At 35.8% G+C, this 17,987-nt stretch overlaps 2 protein-coding genes across 3 annotated transcripts; one reads left to right on the top strand and one right to left on the bottom strand.

Annotated features, from left to right (window-relative positions):
* The first annotated feature begins 3,929 nt into the window (after positions 1 to 3,929).
* On the top strand, positions 3,930 to 11,205 carry LOC113712391 (somatic embryogenesis receptor kinase 2). Its single transcript, XM_027235791.2, has 11 exons — positions 3,930 to 4,758; positions 5,342 to 5,474; positions 5,592 to 5,663; positions 7,918 to 8,061; positions 8,277 to 8,348; positions 8,485 to 8,556; positions 8,641 to 8,753; positions 9,111 to 9,242; positions 9,322 to 9,663; positions 9,950 to 10,344; positions 10,604 to 11,205. The coding sequence occupies exons 1-11, from the start codon at positions 4,656 to 4,658 to the stop codon at positions 10,916 to 10,918; spliced, it is 1,893 nt and encodes a 630-aa protein (XP_027091592.2). The 5' UTR covers positions 3,930 to 4,655; the 3' UTR covers positions 10,919 to 11,205.
* Positions 11,206 to 13,529: 2,324 nt separating this feature from the next.
* Positions 13,530 to 17,447, bottom strand: LOC113712513 (uncharacterized). 2 transcript variants are annotated; one of them, XM_027235992.2, is made up of 7 exons: positions 17,307 to 17,447; positions 17,076 to 17,195; positions 16,697 to 16,829; positions 16,466 to 16,569; positions 15,070 to 15,241; positions 14,812 to 14,952; positions 13,530 to 14,734 (listed from the first exon to the last, which is right to left on the bottom strand). In XM_027235992.2, exons 2-7 carry the CDS (start codon positions 17,117 to 17,119, stop codon positions 13,736 to 13,738), a joined length of 1,593 nt encoding a protein of 530 aa, XP_027091793.1. In that variant the 5' UTR covers positions 17,120 to 17,195; positions 17,307 to 17,447; the 3' UTR covers positions 13,530 to 13,735. The 2 variants fall into 2 exon arrangements, with proteins under 2 accessions (XP_027091793.1, XP_027091792.1); XM_027235991.2 differs by having other exon boundaries at positions 17,076 to 17,129.
* Between the last annotated feature and the right edge of the window lie 540 nt (positions 17,448 to 17,987).

Genomic DNA, 17,987 nt, shown 5'->3' with positions numbered 1-17,987 from the left:
CAATAAGATAAGAAATTGAAAAGAAAAAGAAATTGTGCACATGACACTATGGCAATAATTACGCAGCTTTTTGAATTAGACTAGTGATAATTTGGCAAAGAATTAAGGCAGACGAGAGGTCAACACTCGACACTTAGTTATCATCATTCTAGCCATTTAGTCGTAGATGGATGATGAATGGTAGTTTTTTCGGCTTGAAAAGAAGCAAAAGGAAGATGCCGTATCATGATCTGTTTTCAAAACCAAAGATTGGTCAAAAATTTTCTCTTCTCAAAAACCAAAAAAATCAAGACTTTTTTGTCACTCCATACTCCACTCGTGCCGCAAAGCTTATCCTAACTAAGACCCCCTTTTCCCCAACCTTTGGTATTCTTTGCTTGGATGACTCGACCGGAATCTTACTAATCATCGTTAACCCACAATTGCAAATCAACCTAAGAGGTGGTCGGAGTTGAGACAAAAGTAGAAGAAGAAATTCAACAAGTAGACAAAATGAAACTAGTCGATTCAGTTCACAAAAAATTCCCTTATTCTCTGTCTTAACTATTCATGTAAATTCGATACGAATGACTTTAAAATAATTAGTTTTCTGCCGGAGTCTGAATAATCACCGTAACACAAAAAACTAACGTAAAACTTGTTATTTTATTGTCGAGATGTATAGCTTAACCTTTTGTCTGCCAACTAGGTTTTGTCTGCCAACTAAAACCTAGTTCAATGCCAGCGGGAAAATGTCACAGCCAAGTCCATTATTCCAAGATAGGCAATAGGAACAAAGGGAATTTAAAAGCATGATGTTGATTTGGGTTCAATTGCAATCACCCAAAAATTAATTCAAAGTAGGAACGAGAGCCTAAACAGTGACCACAACAAATCAAAGACTACGGGACAAAGACAAGAACAAATGTTCCAAACTCTTTATTACCCAATTGAACTAGAAAATGTGTGGAGTCCAAGTTGACTCAAATGTGTACCCTCTGATGGTGATGATGGGATTCCTTAAATTTGTAAACCAGTAATGGCATTCGGAAGCCCTTTTCCCAACTCCGTTAGTATCCTCAAAACGGAATATTGACTAGGATTTGGACTCTACGACCTCGGCGACCTGGGCTGGGCTCCACACTTGTCCTCAAACGGTGTTATGCTTCTACAGTCCCGTCACTTTCCACGATTATCTAATCTCACAGGTCGCTTTCCAACTATGTGTGAAAGGGGGGAAGCAAGTTTGGTGCAGGGCTCCCAACCCAATAACTTACACATTGCACATATTTTCTTCTGAAATGAGTACACCTTGTTTGGGATACCTTTTTTTTTTTTTTTTTTGGAGTTTTACAAAAAATATATATATTGAATTAATTTTATATATACTGTCAATATACATTATCACTATTAAATATATGATATATGTATAAAATTTAAATTTGAAATTCAAAATTTACTCATGTGTCATCCAACCAACCGTAATAGTGTATCTACTGATAGTGTATGTAAAATTTACTCAAAAATATTATTGTAATATTTTGATGAAATGTGGTGTATGTAAGATAAAAAATTATTTTAAAATATGTTAAAAATATACTTCAAAAAATCAAAATCAGCAATTCTTTTTCTTTTTTTTTTAACAGGATGATCAATAGTGATTTCTCACTTATTCCATTTGGTGATTTAAATTCGTAATCTGTCAGTTAAACGTCTTACTAATTATGTTATGTTTTATTATCCAAAACCAGCAACTCAAACGAGACTAAAAATTTGTTTGGATTGCATTTTCTATGATTTTTTGTAGAAAAAATACTGTAGCGATTTGATGTATGTAAGGAAAAAAATAATAGGGAAATGTGATTACGGAAAACAACACAATTTTCATGGCTGTCCAAGTATTTGCTAAAAATTACTAGACCAATTGAATTAACTACAGTCTTATACTAAGTGTCTACTTATAATTGGTAGTTGTATATGCCTAAAGACAGTTCCATGAGGTTTAGTCGTACCAAAAGAAAAACATGGGCTAGTCAATACACATGTCTAAATTATAAAATGGGCTTACATAATTAACTACTATAAAAAGTTTTCCAATAAAAAACAAAATCAAGGAAGCATCTATCAATTCCTTTAACTTAATTGGACAAAGTATTGTCTATGGACTTTCATCCCCCACGTGCAATGCTATTGTTTACGTGCTCCCACGTCCAACCATTTGACAATTGGGTATTTTGCTTAGGATATACTTAATTAAAGAATTGCTTAGGTGTAAGTTGAATTTAATTAACGCGATTACGTCATTTTCAAATGTTAAATAGTGGTAGTCTATGATTAATGATAAAATGACGGCTTCACTAACCATCTATCTAACTTCAAACCACAAAGAAGTATTCTATATGGTCTTTGATTATCTACTTGGAGCAGCAAATATGCAGCTCAGATATTGAAGGACTTGAAATCTACTAGAAGGTGCTACCCATAAAAAAAAAAAAAAGGAATAATGGAATAGTTAAAGAAATTATTATGCTTTTTTGCTTTACTTGTCATAAAATATGCAATAGCAATTCTGTAACTTAAGCACTCAAAATTACGCAAGAAAGATGTTCCAATTACAAAAATATGATGCTGCATGGGACATTTAATAGATCAAACTTTAACACGCATGTAAATGTATGTCCTGACTATAATTATTTGACCTTTTGCCTATTCGCAAATATTGGCTCTTTCAAGTGCAAAGTTGTACTACCATTAGCTGTTTTTTGGTGTATTTTTGAAAAATTTTATTGTTGCAGTGTATACGAATTTTTGTTTTGAGATAATTTTGAGTTGTATATATTTGTGTGTTATCGTGATATTGTATTTGAAAAACAGACAAATCTAAACAGAGTTGTCCAAAAAGAGACTTAATCATTTTTAGTGACTACTGAGCCAAAACTCGGTGGTTAACTGTAATACTCATGACTAAAAATGAACGCTTGTCAAAATCAAGGGTTCAACATTTCCTGAATCCCTAAATGAAACGGAAGATCCAAATTTTGTACAATGGATACTAATTACGACAAATATTATAACTGCATCATTTCACTACTTAAATATAGCTATCATTAAAAAATGGCAATCTTTTTAGAGGAAGACTGGTTAATAATCACTTCTAACATTTTGAAGCATTTCAAATGTTCTTCATAAGTGGTTTTTGAATGGTTGGTCCGGAATTGCGCTCAGATACATCCAATTCAAGTTTGCTGTTCTTGTTGCATAAATCAATTCGGCACAAGTTCCATTGGCAACAATGTGTAAATTAATCCTAAAGGTTCAAGAAAAAAGTTAAATCCATTGCAGATATAGATCAATCATACATTCAATATTTGAATCAACTTGGCAAGAGATTCTTTGAATTTAGTTCGTCAACAAGTTAGATCACGATTGAAAAAAAATTTTATATTCGATAATTTTAAAAATCAATAAAAAATGCGTTCAAATTCGATTCGATAAATAGATAAGCCAAATTTATACAAAATTTTAATCTAGTTAAAATAATCAAACAAATTTAAATACTAAATTATTCATTTGATTAGTCTCGTTCACACCCGAATTGGAGAGGCCTAACAAGATAATTGCTGTTGTTATCTCAACATGTCTCTCTGCCGCTAAAGGTAGTCAAAATGCACAACTTTAGGTACACTTTTATTATGCATTTATTACCATCACACTCTAAAAGTAAAGAAAGAAGTTAGTGCTAATCACATTTGTGCATTTAATTACTTTGACTTAACAAAATCGAGGTCATTAATAAAGAAGATATAGTTATATAAATCTTTAGATTTCCAAAACCAAAATGAGAATTACCAGAGAGCTTGAATGTAACAAAAGAGCACAAAACAAAAACAATAAAAGAAAAGGAAACCGTGGTCTGTCAAGACTGGAAATAAGGGAAAGCGCGAAGCTGTTTGGAAGTTAAAAAGAGCTTTCGGGCAGGTGTCCGGGCAACAAGCCCACCGTTCGGGCACCACCCCTCCTCAGAAGCCCACTGCAGAGCGCACACACACGCCCAAAAAGATAATAATCTCTCTCACACACTCACGCACTCTCTCTCTCTCTCTCTCTTTCTCTGTGCAGCAAAGAAACTGAGTAGAGAGAGAGAGAACAGAGGAGAGGCTTCTAGTTTGGAGAGAGAAAAAGCGTTAGTAGTTTAGTACAGTACAACAAATACAATACTACAATACAATCCACATAGTCATTACAGAAGTGAAAAGTTTGCAGGGTGATAAAAAGGGTGCAACATTAACAATGGAAAAAAAAAGAAAAGCCCAGAAAAATAAAAGGCCACATTTATCACCTTACTGACTGAGGAAGCAAAAGAAAGAGAAAAAGATAGAATCTTTGAGGGAAGAAAAGGGATTTTTAGAAATGGGTTTTTGGTAAAGTACGGTTAAGTGATAAGATCAGGTTTTTTGGGTTTTTATTTTTTTACTGTAGTTAATTAATGGTGGTTTTCTTTGGGTGTAAAATGGTGGTTTTTGGGGGAAATGAGGGATAGGGGTTTGCGTGTTTTGTTGTTAATGCTACTTTTAAGTGTGTTTTATTTGGATCTGAGGGATTAATTGTTTTGGAGCTGGTGGGTTAAGAAAATACGCGTTCTTATATATGAATTTGTGGGGGTTTTGTTGCTGATAATGAAGTTGAGGATGATGGCAAGGGAGGAGGGATTAGTTTCAGTGGTGCTCTGGTTGATCATGGTTTTTCATCCACTCAAGCTCATTCTTGCTAACATGGAAGGTCTGTATTTTGAAGTTTACTATTTGTTGAATTTTTAAAGCTGCTTTTTTAATTTTTTGTTGCCTTGTTTGATTTTATGCATGCAAGGGTTTTTTTTTTGGTGGGTTATGGAATTTTGGTCAGAAACATTTAAGTTTGCCGTGATAATGGCCATGGTTGTTAATTTGTGGAAATTGGTGTGCGGTTTATTTTTTTGTGAGAATTTCTGAGAAGGATGACGATCAAGTATCTATTGGACTTTTGGAGCTGGTCTTAAAAACTAATGAAGTGTCTTGATCTCCTTTCTTTTGTAATGTGGTATTTTCTCGTGTGTGCGTGTCTCTGTGTGTGGTTGCATTACTTGATTGATGTCTCCTAATGCTGTAGCTGAAGATAACTGTAGCATATTCAAATCATATTGTGCATGTGAAACTTGTGACTGTTTTGTGTTATCTTGTTGATGACTTACAATTTGGTGAAATGCTAATTTGGCAAGTCTAAGAGTATATAGCGAACTGCTTGTTCTAGTTCCTTGATGATTTTTAGAGTTTATTTGACGGACAAAGAAGTAGTATCTCATTGATTTAATCTGGCACTTATGCAGGTGATGCTTTGCATAGCCTAAGGACGAACTTACAAGATCCCAACAATGTATTACAGAGTTGGGACCCTACTCTTGTTAATCCATGTACCTGGTTTCATGTTACTTGCAATAATGATAACAGCGTTATAAGAGTGTAAGATGTTTTATTCGTGAAATGCCATAAATTTTGTATTTGGGTTGGTGAGGATACTGAATAAGTCAATTATAGTGTGACTCATATTCATTACATAAACTAATTTTGTTTCTGCAGAGATCTGGGTAATGCTGCTTTATCTGGTCAATTAGTCCCACAGCTTGGTTTGCTGAAGAATTTGCAGTATTTGTAAGCCTTTTGTACAGTCAATGTTTTGTCACTCTCATCCTGTATACCCGCTTTAAGTTTACTTCTGTTAATATTCCTTTGTTCATCTTTGATGTTGCTGTTGCTTTTGTAATGCGGAGCATCAGATTTTATTTTATTTTTTTGACCAAGTATGAAGCTGTAGTTCTTATTTGAGTTAATTTTTTTTCTTAAAACCTGTCTTGGTTCCTTTTAGCATAGTATAGGTAGCTAAAGGTGTAAAAACTGTTTATTTTGGTAGTACTGGTACCATTTGAGTTGACATATAGGCCAAATTTCCATAATGGAAATGGAAGTAGGAAGCAGATTCAGAAGGTTTAATTCCCCAGAAGTTCTCTTTTGAGTATGGGGGAATTGAGGCTGAATGGAATGGATGGCATGGAGAAAGAGCTTAAAACTGTTCAGTTGATCCTAAATTAAAACTATTCAGAAGGTCAATGTAGAAATTGGACTAGGCAGACAAATTTAACAAAATACCTAATATAAGTGATTGAAGGATTGGTGACTTGTGCTGAAAAATGCATTTGAGTTCTCTAAAGGATTAATCTTCGACTAAGTTGATTTGACAATTAACAGCATTTTGAAACATATAACATATGTTCTCTCTAAAAGATCTATTAAGAGTAGCTGGACTTGAAATTTTATGAGGCAACCTGCACATCATGATTAGTTTCCTGACATCCTTTACTTTTTTCTGTCAAAATTTGTCAAATGAAGGGCCATCATGGATAAGACTATATGGATATTGCACGCTGATAGTGTTGTATCTGACAAAGTAAGATGACAAGCTGACAGAACAACATGGCCTGTTAGATGATTTGCTTGTCAGATCTCTGAAAAGCCGTTATTATATAGATATTAAGCTGATATGAGGAAGTGCTGTTTCTGTTCTTTAAATGCAGATAAAACACCTTCTAGATTTTGATTGGCTGGACCTTTGGCTGCATTTACTGCCCTTGGCATTTAGTTCTTTGCTCTCCATCTGGGTCGAATGAATGATTTAGATGCTTTGTTTTTCAGTTATTTTTTTCATTCTGTTGACATCATTTTCACTTTCTTTGAGAGGGATATCTACTCGGAAAAGCATTACTGGGATGTGATTCTACGCTATTAATGTACTTTAGATGCAAAAGTAGCTTGCGTCCCCACTTGTTTCTTATTCATTCTATATGTTGCAGACACACACACATATACATGTATATGTGTATGTATATGTATATGTATATCTTACCTAAAACAAGATGAGCGTAAACCAGTTGCTTGCCGTATTTTTTGAAGGTCCTCATTTCTAAGTTACAGGACTGTTTATTCTATTCAGTTTTAACTCGCATATCAAGCTTGATACATGTTATCACAGAGCTAGCTTGATAGAAATTTCCCAAGGCAGTAAGAAAAATGTGCACATTTAGCAATTTTCTTGTATATCAAACCTCTAATGTAACAAGTTGAATTTCACTAAAGTTTTCTTTAGTTTGTGGAGTTATTTCGGCATACAGGATGGGGCCTGTAGTTCTTGTGGATTGTTCAGTCTTGGTTTTGAATGGATAATTATCAATGATGGAGACTCAACAGCCTCAAACAATAGTAAGAAATTATGAGCAGAAGTCATTTTAAGATGGTAATCACACGTTTGGATTTAAGGCCAGAGGATTGTGGTAAACTGATCTTAGCGGCATCTAAAAGCAAATCTTCCTTGGACTATTTCTCCATGTGTCATTGATTAGCTGTTTACGATGAAGGATTGTCATTACTTGCTGTCTTATTTGTGTGGTAAAATGTTATCTTAGACTGTAAATTTACAGGGAGTGGCCCATTTTGCTTGAAAATATTTTCAAGGCAAAGCCAGTACTCAATTATGTTCAGAAGGGAAACTCTAAAACTTGCAAACTTTGGGCATGCCAGTCATGAGTCCAAGTATGGTAGGGCAGTGGTAAATTGATTGAAGAACTTCTAAGAAAAATTGAATGATGAAAGAAGCTGCAGTTTTTGCATTTAACTTGAGGTCGATTTACTTGTTGGAACTTTGAACAGGAGTATATCGTTTATGAATCCATAGAACGTAATCATATACAGTGTCAATTGACAATTGTTTACTTCACTTGCCTGTGTATAGCCACCAAATATCTAAAATAAACTGTACATGGGATAATTTGTACTCATCTTGTCAACCCAAATTTTAAGAGGTAAAGATTTTGCAGGATATGCATATTCAAATATTAAATATTTTTGGTTGCAGGGAGCTCTATAGCAATAACATTAGTGGACCAATACCCAGTGATCTTGGAAATCTTACTAATTTGGTGAGCTTGGATCTCTATCTGAATAGTTTCAATGGTCCAATCCCAGACACACTGGGAAAGCTATCAAAATTGCGATTCCTGTAAGTTTGTAGTCATTGATTTATCCATTTAAACTGTTATGACTGGTCATATCTTTGCTTCTCAGTATCACATCCTTATTTGGAAAAATTCCCTAAATAGTAAAAGTTATGCATAATCTAGGTTACTGGTTGCTTGCCAATTATTTTCTGGTTATATCCGTTCAATGGTCTTAATCTTTGTGTTATGTGGTTCTCTGATGCTGGTGTAAGGATAGGCGGCTCAACAACAACAGCTTGACAGGTCCCATCCCATTGTCATTGACTAACATATCATCGCTACAAGTCTTGTAAGTTTTTTCTTTTTTTTTTTCTCTGATTTGAGGTCTTGATCTTAGAAGTGCTGTCTGAACATATGCTTGATTTGGTCTACTCAAACATTCTTATCGCAAGAAGGTGATGGTTTGACATTGTATTCATTTGCAGGGATCTCTCTAACAATCGTCTTTCTGGTGCTGTTCCAGATAATGGTTCCTTTTCCCTATTTACACCAATTAGGTATTTCACTTATCTGATGCATTTAGCATTTTATTTGACTGAAGATCTTGTAGTAATGATATAACCAATTTGTTGAATCCACAGTTTCGCTAATAACTTGGATCTATGTGGCCCTGTTACTGGACGCCCTTGTCCAGGATCTCCTCCATTCTCTCCTCCGCCTCCGTTTGTCCCACCACCTCCAATTGCTACTCCAGGTAGTTGTCATCATCGTTGCTAGAATTGTTTCATGTGTTGTATTGTCTTCCAGGCTCTGGTGTTAACCTTTTTCGTGATCTAGCTATTGAAATACAAATAAAAGAAAACAAAAGGTTTTGATAGAGGTTTAGCAGAAGTAATCTATCTTGTATCCATTTTCTTTTGAGAGGGGTTCCATTTATTTTACATGTTAGCTAAACTAGAATAATCATTAGAAGGGGCCGGTATTATACTTACAAATACTTCTAAGCTTTTCTGGGGAGAAATTCGTTTCCCTCTACTGCAAGATACTACAACCCTCTCTCCAGTGAGTATGTACTCAACTATTCATCTTTGGGCATGGTTCTAAAATTCAGGAGGGAATAGTGCTACTGGAGCTATTGCTGGAGGAGTTGCAGCTGGGGCTGCTCTGCTGTTTGCTGCTCCTGCCATTGCATTTGCATGGTGGCGTCGGCGAAAACCACAAGAATATTTCTTTGATGTACCAGGTATGTTGTTTGTCCAAGCAAGCTTGTAAAGATGTTATATTACTCTTTTGACTCCATATCATTTGCATTATCTTTGCAGCTGAGGAGGATCCTGAGGTGCATCTAGGGCAGCTTAAAAGGTTCTCCCTGAGAGAATTACAAGTTGCAACGGATAGTTTTAGTAATAAAAACATTCTGGGTAGAGGTGGGTTTGGGAAGGTTTACAAGGGTCGACTTGCTGATGGTTCCTTAGTGGCTGTTAAGCGACTAAAGGAGGAGCGAACACCAGGTGGAGAGCTGCAGTTTCAAACGGAAGTTGAGATGATCAGCATGGCAGTGCATAGGAATCTCCTTCGACTGCGTGGTTTTTGTATGACACCAACTGAACGGTTGCTTGTTTATCCATACATGGCCAATGGAAGTGTTGCATCGTGTTTGAGGGGTAAGCTTGCTTAAGACTGTAATTGTGCTTCACATATTTGTTTCCTTTTCTGTCACACAAAGGATCTTCTGTCCTTATTGTTGACACTTATTCCGCTTGATATCATTGGTCTAATTACCAAGACTTTCATTGATTTGAAAGTGTAACAAGGGTTCCCTCAGATTGTGCTAGTAAATCTGTTGAACTTCTAAATATATGCATTTTCTTCTTGTTGCCAAGCAAATGCTCAAGATAGTCCTTTTTGTTGATCGTGAATGACAGATAAATATTTATCTGTATTTTGTAGAACGGCCACCAAATGAACCACCCCTAAATTGGTCAACCAGGAAGCGCATTGCATTGGGATCTGCAAGAGGATTGTCTTATTTGCATGATCATTGCGACCCAAAGATTATTCACCGTGATGTCAAAGCTGCAAACATTTTGTTAGATGAAGAGTTTGAGGCTGTGGTTGGAGATTTTGGCTTGGCTAAACTCATGGATTATAAGGATACCCATGTTACAACTGCTGTACGCGGTACAATTGGGCATATCGCTCCAGAGTACCTGTCTACTGGTAAATCTTCTGAGAAAACTGATGTCTTTGGGTACGGGATCATGCTTCTTGAGCTTATCACCGGACAAAGGGCATTTGATCTTGCTCGCCTTGCAAATGATGATGATGTCATGTTGCTTGATTGGGTAAACACTGGTCATTTTCTCCTACAAGACAGTACGAGTGTTGGATTAGTGTAGTCACCTTCATCTTTAGGCAGCATTCTGTGTTTGATGTTACTGTTTTCATCCCTTTACACTTCTGTTTTTCCTTTTTTTTTTTAAAAAAAAAAAATTAAAAAAATCTAAATCGTAACTACTTGTATTGGATTTGTGATTTTTTTAGGCCATGAACTTTCCTCTATAGCTAGTACAAATCTGACACTAAAATAATACTGTATTACAGGTCAAGGGACTCCTAAAGGAGAAAAAATTGGAAATGCTGGTTGATCCTGATTTGCAGAACAATTATGTCGAGTCTGAAGTTGAGCAATTAATACAGGTTGCCTTGCTATGCACTCAGGGCAATCCAATGGATCGGCCAAAAATGTCGGAAGTGGTGAGAATGCTTGAAGGTGACGGCTTGGCTGAAAGATGGGATGAGTGGCAAAAGGTAGAAGTTCTTCGTCAGGAGGTGGAACTGGCACCACCTCCAAACTCGGATTGGATTGTTGACTCAACAGAGAATTTACATGCAGTCGAACTGTCTGGTCCTAGGTGACCTTTTATAGCCAAATTCAAGAAATGAAAATTGTTAGGATCTCTCCTTTTTTTAAATTTTTTTCCTCCTTTTTTGGGGTATAATGTTTTCTTTTGTTCTGTTATTTATTATGATCATGAAATTATTGACATTCAGGCCGCCTGCAAGCCCATTGTGAAATGTATTTCAATTTGTGCATAAGAATGTGTATTTGTAGGCATTTTAGAATCCAAATCCTGATGAATTGCAGCACATAGGCGCAGTTTTGTAATTTACACTTTACATGGTGAAGCTTTTGGTTCTTTTCATTTTGCTTTTAGCCCCTACGGATGTTCTCCAGTTTCTCATGCGAGGAGTAAGTCTATGTTTAGGAGGGAAATGGGGCAGGGACGGTCATATTAATGGCCATGATCTGGTCTCAAAAATTTGTGCGGTTGAGATTACAAGTTGTAACTTGATTTTTACGTCATGTGTGGGTCTCATAAAAATTTGCTCTAAAGTTACGCGATGTGCAAAAAAAATTACACGATATACAAAAAAAATTACGCGCAGTTAAAAATGATCAAAATCATCCGTTCCTGCAATCGTCCGTGCCCGAGTCTGTTTAGGAGGCACATTGTCAGTGGCCCCATGCCGTCTTGATTCAAATTCTCTTTTCTGTTTTGCTAAAGAAATCAGGAAAGTTGGTTATCATTATAGGTATGCTAGCAGCTAGATCTGGCTCATTTGGGTCCTTTTTCATCATTCATACCCTCACTTGTGTGCCTTGGGACTGTACACAACTTTCAAAGAGTACTTGGGACCAAGGTTTGTAGAATCGGGATCCTACGTAGGATCGATTTTAGTTTCACAGGATCGGATCGTAGAATCGTAAGATCCTATCAAAAGCTCTTAATTGCAATTAAAGGTTGCAATTCTTTGATAAATTACAAATATACCACAAATATTTTCATTTATTTGCAAAATGGAGCTTCGTATTTCACAAATTTACCAAAAAATTGTAGGATCGTACGATCCTACCGATTCTACGATCCTACGATCCTATACGATCCTGCACGATCCTGCTACGATTCTGTGCGATCCTGCAAAAAATTAATATGATTTACGACTCTGCATACGATCCGGATCGATTTTGATTATCCGGATCGTAGGATCGTACGATCCTACGATCCGGATCGCGATTTTGACAACTATGCTTGGGACTCGATTAGGTATTGACCTTCCTCCTGCGTATTGGCAGCATTATTTATTGTAGACTTCTGCATGCCCACAGCTGTAGGTACTTGAAGAAACAATTATAGCTTGCGGTAGTATCCCTTAGGATACCGGCTTTTGGGTTCCTCGGGTTTTAGGTTTGTAAAAATTGACTTAAGCTCTTTGGTTTCGAAAGAAAAAAAAATAGTATCCCTTAGGATACTGTCTTGGTGTAGCCAGAGCAGACCCAATGGGAAAATGGAAATTGGTTGTGGTAAAAAAAAAAAATAGCACTGTTGTGCTCTCTCCGATGCAACGAATTCAATAATTTGAAAGTTTAAATTCGAAATTTTTCAAAAATTTGACAGCAGAATTATTAACCGAATTCGATTTTGAATTCATCAATTTCAAATTTGAATTCGATTCCGAATTCACTAAATTTGGAAACCTTTTTTCCCTTTTTTGTTATATGTATTGTTATATAATATAAATTTTATATTGCATATATTATAAAAAATATTATTATATACAAATATATATATTAATATATATATACATATATTATAAAACGAATTGAAATAAGAAATTTCTATTTCTACTTCCGATTTCAAAAACTCCATTACCGAATTCGAACCAAATTCGCATAATTCGAAATTAGAAATTTCGATTTCAGTGTCAAATTTCGAATTACCGATTTTGAAAATTTCAAATTCAATTCAAATTACGTCGATAAATCGAAATTTTTCGATTTTGCATGCTCCTACTCCGAATGCATCAGCACAGCCAGGTGTTTCTGGTCTTGAACTTCTAATGCGAAGATGCCCGTTATAACCTCATAAATCCTGCTTGTTATTTGCAGAAAGGGAATGCAAAATTGGAATTCCGTCGATTTTACGTTAGATGAATGTAAAGGCAAAATAGCAAGAGGCATGTAGAAGTCGGTCAAACAGAGTTTTTACCAAACAAATTGAGCAATTGGTGCAGATCCAAAAATTAATGTTAGGCCATCACGGTAAGTGTTACTTATCAATTGTATTCATAAGTTGAGTATATAATATAGATTGATCTTCTGCCAATCCACCTTTTTATATTTCCAACCACCTTTTTTATCTCACATATATCACATTACAAAAAGTGCGACAGTAATTATTTCAAATAATAACCTATCCAAACAGACATATACCCCATTATGAGAATTGAATATTTCCCAACTAATCTAAATTTAAACTTGAAATTCAAACTTCACATATATCATGCATCTAACCATAATTGTGTAAATATTGTCATATTTTCTTGTGCAAGTATTGGCACAAACTTGATAGTGGCACAAACTTGATAGTATATATATATATATATATATATATATATATATATTGTCATATTTCCTTGCACAAGCGTTTGGCACAAATTGTTTGCTATAACTATAAGCTAAGGGGCCTATGTAAATGCCGGTCTTTACTGAATTCCTTCACAACTAGGAAACGACTGCTCAATACATCCCATAAAAGCCTCCGATAATCCAAACAACGCCCCTAATTTACGGATGACACTGAATAATCAGAACAATTCCATAAATTCACAAATACTCAAACGAATGACACTCGATTTACAATGGCACTCCATAAATTCACAATGACACTCGATTTACGGTTCGTGCGTGGATCTTGAATGATCTGCAAACGAATTTGCACGAGATCCAAAATGTGAAGTCTGGGATGTGAACAAGTTTGGGTATGAAGGGTCATCATCCATCGAAGGCAACCTCTGAAATTGGTGATTGGCTTCTCCAAGATTCGGAACATGGACATTGGATGGAAAGGGATCATAATCCACTTTATTATCATCAGAGGAAGGGACAGGAGTGATCCGAGGGCCAATGTGATTTTCATCTATGTGATGTGGGCTTGGGGACCTCAAAACACCATCAGAATCATCTAAGGAGCTTTGATGATCTAAATGAGGTTTCTCTGAAAAGTTGGACTTCTCTGATTCGGCATGGAATGGATTCACATGATTGCCATCAGGTACCCCGCTCTTTTGCTTGACAAGTTCATTTATCCTAACCTGAGCAAGACTAGCAGCTGCACGAGCAGCAGTGGCAGCACGTTCAGCAGTTTCGGCAGCAGCTTGAGCAGCAGCCAGTACATCCTGCAAATCTATATTGGTCTCGCTTTTGGGTCTTGAGACAGAAGGTGAAGGCTCATCTTTCTTCACAGGAAATGGTGTAGAAGTTTGTGATGGGGGTGTTATAAATGGCACAAACTGTTTTTCCGGTGAATGGGATGAATGACTTGGAGATGATTCAAATTCTTTGGTCACTGATCTCTGCTCTATTACTTTCTCTGGTTTCAAGTGAAATTCCTCTGGTAGACCTTCATCTGTTCCAGTAGGTCTTGAGGATTCATGCTCTAGTTCAGAAAGTGCAGAGGCAGGGAAAGGAAGCATTTGTGGTGCAGATGCATCCCCTGTATTTGACCTCAGTGGCTGCTTCGGAACTTCTGGAAAGTCTAGTGAATCTAGCCCTGCATCAGAATCAGATTGTTCACCAGAGCTTTGTCCAGAACCAGCAGCATACAGCGGTTCTTCAATATTTTCTTTTGGAAGCGGAACTTTGGATCCACTGACAAATTGAGTTGGTCCATTCTGGAACAATAAAGGTCAAATATGAGTCTAAAGAATAAAATAATCAAGCGCCTAACCGTCAAAGTAGTTAAATATACCAGTAAGTCTTCATGTGGCTTCAACAACTCATTTTCGGAGGCACTTGGATCCCAATCAAGCTCATGCTCTTCTGCAATTTCCTTTAATAGCTTCAATTTCACATCAGGAGCAGGAGCTCTAACAGACAAAAGTTCTATTAACTGAAAAATAATATGAAATATTTTGATGAGAAGCAAATCAAAATTACAAAAAAGACAAAAGCAAAAACAAACCATTATCTCAAAATCTTCTCATGCTAAAAAACAAAGTCCAATAACCTGACGATTGACACCACACTCTGGCCTGAGCTCTGTTGCTGCAGCAACAAACTCTTTACCATATTTGGCAGCAAACAGCATTTGAACCTGTAGCAACTCTTGTAAATCAGCACATCTTGGTGCTGCAAAACATACACTGGATATAGCTTCTTTCAAATCTATAGGACATTCCCTGAAAATTGTATTTTAAAACATGGTTCAAAGTCAGATGCCAGTTCAGAAACAATGACAACATTTAACAGAAATCCAGTGGCAATCATGAAATCAATAACTTCAGGTGTTAGTATAAAATGTACTCCTAAAAGAGTAAAGAACATAATCATACATTCATGGGTAAAATCTCAATTCCCATCATGCCCTTTTCTTCCCTAACAAAGAGCCCGGAAGCCAGATACAGCACATCAATAATGGTGAAGAAAATGAAATTCACTTTTAAGAAGTTTGGTCCATAAGAATTACAAAGATTCCTCCTAATACAAATAAATTCATCATGGTAAACTACAAAGAGAGTGCAGATGGAGAGGATGAGAAAAAACGTGAATACAGAGAGCAGGAGCCAACAACATTAATGATAGCAGGCTGCAAGCACTTTACCATGTAGAAATTTTGACATAACTGTAACAGTAACAAATTTTATTTACTAAACCTTATCCAAGACATTTAAAAGCAATGCTAGCAGTTTGTACACACACACACAAAGTTGGCTATGAAAGAGGTTCCCATGACAATGTTCATTTTGCTTTTTTCAAGATTTCTTCTTCATTGCCAGTTTTGTGGTTGATTAAATGTCAACTTAACCTTGTCAACTAAATTGCGTTTGGGAGCCCAAGCAATGAAGAGTTACTTGTGGTGTAAGCGTGCACCAACTGATAGAACTACAACTCAAGAACAAAATAAACAAGTAAAATTCCTTATAACTGAGAGAAGACCATGTAACACCTAATATTCCCCTAAAAGAGAATTAAAAGGACACCCATTATTCCACAAAAAGATGAATTAGTCACAGTTCCCTCCACTCTTAGTACAAAGTATCAGCAAGCAAAGCCAAAAGCAATGCCATAGAATAAGGGTCTTTAAGCAGGTTCTAGAGAAGTTTAAGCAAAAACTTGCTTTGCAACCTGTCATTCTATATATTGTACATATCTTCCAATTTCTGCTTTATAGAAGTAAAAAAAAAAATTTTTTGGAAGAGCCGAACTTCTTAAAATCCTGTTAATTTGTTGAATTTCTCCCTCTCAAAACACACTTGCACATAAAAATAGAGATAGGAGTAATTAATTCCTATACAGGCATACAAACCGAAAACAGCACATTCATAATTACCATTTAAGTACAGAGCAAAGCTAAAAGAAGAATCTTGTAAACTAAATAGTATTACAGATTGTAAAAAAGATACCTTTGAGCTTCGATTATAGGTAGACGAACAACTATAAGCTCGCAGAACAGCTCAATGATCTCTTGAGCAGCCATCATTTTCTCTTCTCTTATAATATGCTCCACCTAAACATACTCACAAAGGAACACAAAAAACAAGTAAACATTAAAATCTTAAACCTCTTCATTCATAAATCCCACAACTTGTTTGCACAAAATGCTCACTTAAACCTCAAAACAGGGAAATCAATACCCGAATTCTGGCAGTAGCTTCTTGACCAGTCTCAAGAAGATTGGCGATATCTCTCCGCATTTGCTTAATCTGGATCTCTCTCCTATTCCTCAATAACTTAATCCGTGGAATCGACAACTTTAGCAAGGTTTTGCTGTCAATTACACGATATAAACCAGATTAAATCAATAAACAACATCACCCCAAATATCCACAAACCCAGGTACCCCAAAAAAAAGGAACAAAAAAGCAGATACTCAAAATTAGATCAACATGATGACTAAATTTCTTCCAAAAGTGAAAATTCTCGTCAAATTCAATCCAATCATCAAAACCCTAGCTGAACTAAAAACCAAGGAAATTTCAAAAAAAAAAAATGACAAGAACAAATTAGTAGTACCATTTAGAAGCTTTGAAGCCGCCTTTGCTGAAGAAGGAATCCATAACCGATTATCTGCTCAAAAATTTCAACCGAGGAGTGAAATTCCAATCAAAGATTTAAACTTTTTCTTTCAATTTTCTGAAAAAAAAAGAGTAAACGAATAGAAGAAAATTGTTGAGAAATAAGTTAAGAGATGTAACAGAGAGTAATTGGGGGAAACTGGAGAGGTAGGGGTTAATGATCGAATACCTGCTCCTCTATGGGACAAACGACGACGGATTAGACGCGTTCGAGAAGCCCAGTTTCCTTAGGAACGAAGGCTCTTTTAGTTGGTTTCTTATTTTTTGTCTTTTTTATTCTGGAAAATATATAAAATAACTTAAGGCCATTATTATAGGAACTTCCTTTTTTCTGACGATATAGGAAATTGCTGAAATTGAAATGAGTTTTGCTGCGTAATACAATTTTTTTTTAATCAAAAAAAGATACATAATTACATAATTGTTTTAAACTGAGAAAAATCTTGATTCGGATTAAGATTAGTGCAGATTTAGGATAGCAAGATGACAAGATATAGCATATGGCCCAATGCAAATCAAAATTAGCCCATGGGCTTCTTTGTCATACCTGGCGATGCAGTAAGCATGTGGCCCGCCTAATTTCTGTTCTTGTTACAGCCCCAGAGAGGTGGTTTTACGTTTCCAAAACTCATTTTTGATCGTTCAATTGTTACTTTGAGTTGGAGCAGATTTTGTACTTAAAATTAACCATACGAAAGTTAAAAACAAAACAAAACAAAAACCCTCTTTACAACTCAAGGCTTAGTTTGGGAGTTTAGGATAGATAAGAGAAGAAGGGAAAAACTTAAAGTTACGAGAGAGAGAGAGAGAGAAGAGAAGAGAAGGAATTTTTATGTTATTTGAAAATTTT

The sequence above is a fragment of the Coffea arabica genome, chromosome 10e (assembly GCF_036785885.1).
Source record: "Coffea arabica cultivar ET-39 chromosome 10e, Coffea Arabica ET-39 HiFi, whole genome shotgun sequence".
Taxonomy (NCBI): domain Eukaryota; kingdom Viridiplantae; phylum Streptophyta; class Magnoliopsida; order Gentianales; family Rubiaceae; genus Coffea; species Coffea arabica.
Note: the sequence above shows the minus strand (reverse complement) of the source record. Positions and strands in the feature narration are given on the sequence as shown.

Coding starts and splice junctions, on each gene's coding strand:
- LOC113712391 (XM_027235791.2), top strand. CDS start 4,656: ATGAAGTTGAGGATGATGGCAAGGGAGGAGGGATTAGTTTCAGTGGTG. Junction 4,759..5,341: donor CATTCTTGCTAACATGGAAG/GTCTGTATTTTG, acceptor GCACTTATGCAG/GTGATGCTTTGCATAGCCTA. Junction 8,062..8,276: donor CTATCAAAATTGCGATTCCT/GTAAGTTTGTAG, acceptor GTGTAAGGATAG/GCGGCTCAACAACAACAGCT.
- LOC113712513 (XM_027235992.2), bottom strand. CDS start 17,119: ATGGATTCCTTCTTCAGCAAAGGCGGCTTCAAAGCTTCTAAATG. Junction 16,570..16,696: donor AAGCTACTGCCAGAATTCGG/GTATTGATTTCC, acceptor GAGTATGTTTAG/GTGGAGCATATTATAAGAGA. Junction 15,242..16,465: donor CCTATAATCGAAGCTCAAAG/GTATCTTTTTTA, acceptor TACAATTTTCAG/GGAATGTCCTATAGATTTGA.